Below are 4,277 nucleotides of genomic sequence, written 5' to 3'. Positions count from 1 at the left end.
GACCAACATTGGGAAACCCCGTCTCTATTAAAAATGCAAAATTAGCTGGGCGTGGTGACGCACGCCTGTAATCCCAGCTACTGGGAAGACTGATGCAGGAGAATCACTTGAACGTGGGAGGTGGAGGTTGCCGTGAGCCGAGATCGCACCATTGCACTCCAGTCTGGGCAAAAAGAGCAAAACTCTGTCTCAAAAAAAAAGAAATCCTACCTTATTGGGCCTGTTCATAGTTATAAATATGGACATCATGGTAATAATTACTTGGTTTTACTTCTGGAAAAGCAGTGATTATAGAATTGCTACTGTTTGCCAAGTAATTAGAATTTGGGAAAACGAAAAATAAAAAAAAAAAAAAGAATTGCTACTGCCAACCTTATACAAATTATAGTATAGTATTATTAAACCATACCCCTTAATTTGAATTAGCAATTTAAATGAAGGCTGAGCTGGTTTATTTTTATATTATGTATTAAAATAACACTAGTAAAACTGAAGTGTTTATATAACCATTGAGGACATGTTTTATTTAAGGAAGCAAATTTATTGATTAAAAAGGAGTCCTAAGGTCTCTGTTGGCCCAGTTCAGGGATCGGCAAACTGCAGCCTGTGGACCAAATCCAGCCCAGTGCCTATTTTTGTAAGGTCTATGAGCTAAGAATGGCTTTTACAAATGAACATTTGTAATCACTTTGATGCTAAGGATCACTAATTTTGAGCCCCAGTTAAGCAAAATGTTACCCCCCAAAATGGGAGTCCCATTTTTTCGTCAGTAGACCGGTATTACAACAAAATTGTACTCAGTTATGTATTATATTTTGAATTTTATCAATAAAGTATTTCTGGAAGTGTGTTTTCCTATAAATGTACCTACATGATTGCCTCGATTTTACCTCTTTTACCCACAAAGCCTAAAATATTTACTATCTGTCTCTTTAAAGAAACCCTTCATGTAATCATATGTATTTAAAAGCATTACTGCATTTTGGCCGGGCGCGGTGGCTCAAGCCTGTAATCCCAGCACTTTGGGAGGCCGAGATGGGTGGATCACGAGGTCAGGAGATCGAGACCATCCTGAGCTACACGGTGAAACCCCGTCTCTACTAAAAAATACAAAAAACTAGCCGGGCGAGATGGCGGGCGCCTGTAGTCCCAGCTACTCGGGAGGCTGAGGCAGGAGAATGGCGTAAACCCGGGAGGCGGAGCTTGCAGTGAGCCGAGATCGCGCCACTGCACTCCAGCCTGGGCGACAGAGCTAGACTCCGTCTCCAAAAAAAAAAAAAAAAAAAAAAGCATTACTGCATTTTAAAAGAATCATCTAAAGAAAAATTTTTGAAACAGTGTGTATAACCTTTTTGTTATATATATTTATGCATTCTGAAAGGATTCAAAAGGAAAACAATATTGCTTAGAAGTTAGCAGGAGGCCGGGCGCACTGACTCACACCTGTAATCCCAACACTTTGGTGGGCAGATCACGAGATCAGGCGATCAAGACCATCCTGGCTAACATGGTGAAACCCTGTCTTCACTAAAAATACAAAAAATTAGCCGGGCGTGGTGGCAGGTGCCTGTAGTCCCAGCTACCCGGGAGCCTGAGGCAGGAGAATGGCGTGAACCCGGGAGACAGAGCTTGCAGTGAGCCGAGATCCATCATTGCATTCTAGCCTGAGCAACAGAGCAAGACTCCGTCTCAAAAAGAAGTAATAATAAGAAGAAGAAGTTAGGAGCAGGGTTCTGAAACTAAACTGCAAGTTTCTAATCCTAGCTATACTGTTTTTGTTACCTTTGGAGAGTTACTTAACTGCTTGGAGTCTCATTGTCCTTATCTGTAAAATGGGGAACTCATAATTTAAGTTCAAAGAGTTGTTTTAGAAGTAATGGAGTTAATACACATAAAGCATCTTAGCATAGTACACTTGGCACATAGGACTCCATAAATGTTTACTATTGTTATAATGAAGAAAAGAACCAGATAGTAAGTGGTTATCTCTGAGTGGTGGGATTGCCAATTATTTTTCTTTTTTATATTTTGTGTATGTGTATTTCCTCACTGAACGTGGTTGTGGAATAAGACACTTTTATAAAATCTTTTAACTGAAATTTACAAGTATTTATATTGGCTTTTTTTTTTAATATTAAATGCTTCACCTTAAAACATAAACAATAAATTTGGGTATTTGATATCTACAATTTGCATATATCTCACTTGTGTTAATATTTTCCTTATAGACATGGCCCATGGACATGAACATGAACATGGACACCATAAAATGGAACTTCCAGATTATAGACAATGGAAGATAGAAGGGACACCATTAGAAGATATCCAGAAGAAGCTGGCTGCAAAAGGGCTAAGGGATCCATGGGGCCGGTAAGATGAGTTAAGCAATTTAGATAGAATGTATCCTAGAGAATTAAGTGTCTATGTTGCTTTTCAATGTATTCTCCTTAGAGAATCATGAAAAATGGCTTTTTACTTTGAGCCCCAGTTAAGCAAAATGTTACCCCCCAAAATAGGAGTTCCATTTTTTTCGTCAGTAGACCTGTATTACAAAAAAATTGTACTCACTTATTATATTTTGAATTTTATTAATAAGGTATTTGTGGAAGTGTGTTTTCCTATAAATGTACCTACATAATTGCTTCCGTTTTACCTCTTTTACCCACAAAGCCTAAAATATTTACTGGTTTGTTTTTGTTTTTGTTTTTGAGATGGAGTTTTGCTGTGTTGCCAGGCTGGAGTGCAGTGGTGCGATCTAGGCTCACGGCAACCTCTGCCACCCGGGTTCAGGCGATTCTCTTGCCTCAGCCTCCCAAGTAGCTGGGATTACAGGCACACGCCACCACGCCCAGCTAATTTTTGTATTTTTAGTAGAGACGGGGTTTCACCATGTTGGCCAAGATGGTCTCTATCTCTTGACATCTTGATCCTCCTGCCTTGGCCTCCCAAAGTGCTGGGATTACAGGCATGAGTCACCACGCCCAGCTACTTTGAAGTTTTTTGTTTGTTTTGAGACAGGGTCTCACTCTGTCACCCAGACTGGAGTGCAGTGGTGCTCTCACAGCAACCTCCATCTCCCAGCTTAAGCGATCCTCCCACTCCAGCCTCCCTAGTAGCTGGGACTACAGGTATGGCCACCATGCCCAGCTAATTTTTGTATTTTTAGTAGAGGCAGGGTTTCGCCATGTTGCCCAGGCTGGTCTCAAACTCCTGAGCTGAAGCGATCTGCCCACCTTGGCCTCCCAAAGTGTTACAATTACAGGTGTGAACCACTATACCCAGCCACATTAGAATTTTTAAATCAGCTTTATTGAGATATCGTTTATAGATAAGAAAACTTACCTGTTTTAAGTGTAAGTCCTTTATCAGATAAAAGTTTTGTGGTGCTTGCTTCAGAAACATGTATACTACAATTATAATACAGAGAAGTTAGTATGACCCTGTGCAAGGATTTTTTAAAAATGTTTTTTAAGTTTGCAGATGTTTTTTCTCATAGTGTGGCTTATCTTTTTATTTTCTTAATAATGTCTTTCAGAGAGTTTTAAATTTTGATGAATTCACAATTTAGCAATTTTTTTTATTTTACAATGTATGATTTTTGCACCCTAAGGTTATCTTCTATGCTTTCTTCTAGAAGCTTTTATAGTTCTTCTTACATTCTGTGATCTGTTTTGAGTTCATTTTTGTGTCATATGAAGTAAGGATGAAGGTTAGTAGTTTTACATATATGCATCAAGTTGCTCCAGCACCATTTATTAAGACTATTGTACCTCCATTGAATTACCTTAAGAATGTTGTCAAAAATCCACTGAGTGATTTTTGACACTCAATGAGGATGGTGGCTCGCACCTGTAATTCCAGCACATGGGGAGGCCAAGGCAGGCGGATCACTTGAGCCTGGGATTTTGAAACCAGCCTGGGCAGTACGTGGAGACTTTGTCTCTACAAAAAATTTTAAGAATTGCCAGATGTGGTGACACACACGTGTAGTCCCAGCTACTCAGGAGGCTTAGGTGGGCAGATCATTTGAGCCCAGGATGTCCAGGTGGCAGTGAGCCAAGATCTGGCCACTGCACTCCAGCCTGGGCAACAGAGAGAGACCTTGTCTCAAGAATATAAAAAAATCAATTGACTGTATCTATGGGATCTATGTCTGGACTCTATTCTGTTACCCTCATTAATATGTCCACCCTTATGCCAATACCACATTGTCTTTAAATCACGTAGCATAAGATCTCCAACATTTTTTTTTTTTTTTTTTGAGATGGAGTCTCGCT

General features: G+C 39.7%; 1 protein-coding gene across 3 annotated transcripts in view; it reads left to right on the top strand.

Annotated features, from left to right (window-relative positions):
• The window catches only part of NDUFB3 (NADH dehydrogenase (ubiquinone) 1 beta subcomplex, 3, 12kDa), a 22,067-nt gene that overhangs the window by 12,586 nt on the left and 5,204 nt on the right, over nucleotides 1-4,277 (top strand). For all 3 annotated transcript variants that reach the window (XM_011949941.1, XM_011949939.1, XM_011949940.1), the window contains one exon: nucleotides 2,229-2,370. In XM_011949941.1, coding sequence (XP_011805331.1) covers nucleotides 2,231-2,370 — 140 coding nt within the window. In that variant the 5' untranslated portion in view covers nucleotides 2,229-2,230. The remainder of the gene's footprint in view (nucleotides 1-2,228; nucleotides 2,371-4,277) is intronic.

This window comes from Colobus angolensis, unplaced genomic scaffold, assembly GCF_000951035.1.
Source record: "Colobus angolensis palliatus isolate OR3802 unplaced genomic scaffold, Cang.pa_1.0 Scaffold30, whole genome shotgun sequence".
Lineage (NCBI taxonomy): Eukaryota > Metazoa > Chordata > Mammalia > Primates > Cercopithecidae > Colobus > Colobus angolensis.
Note: the sequence above shows the minus strand (reverse complement) of the source record. Positions and strands in the feature narration are given on the sequence as shown.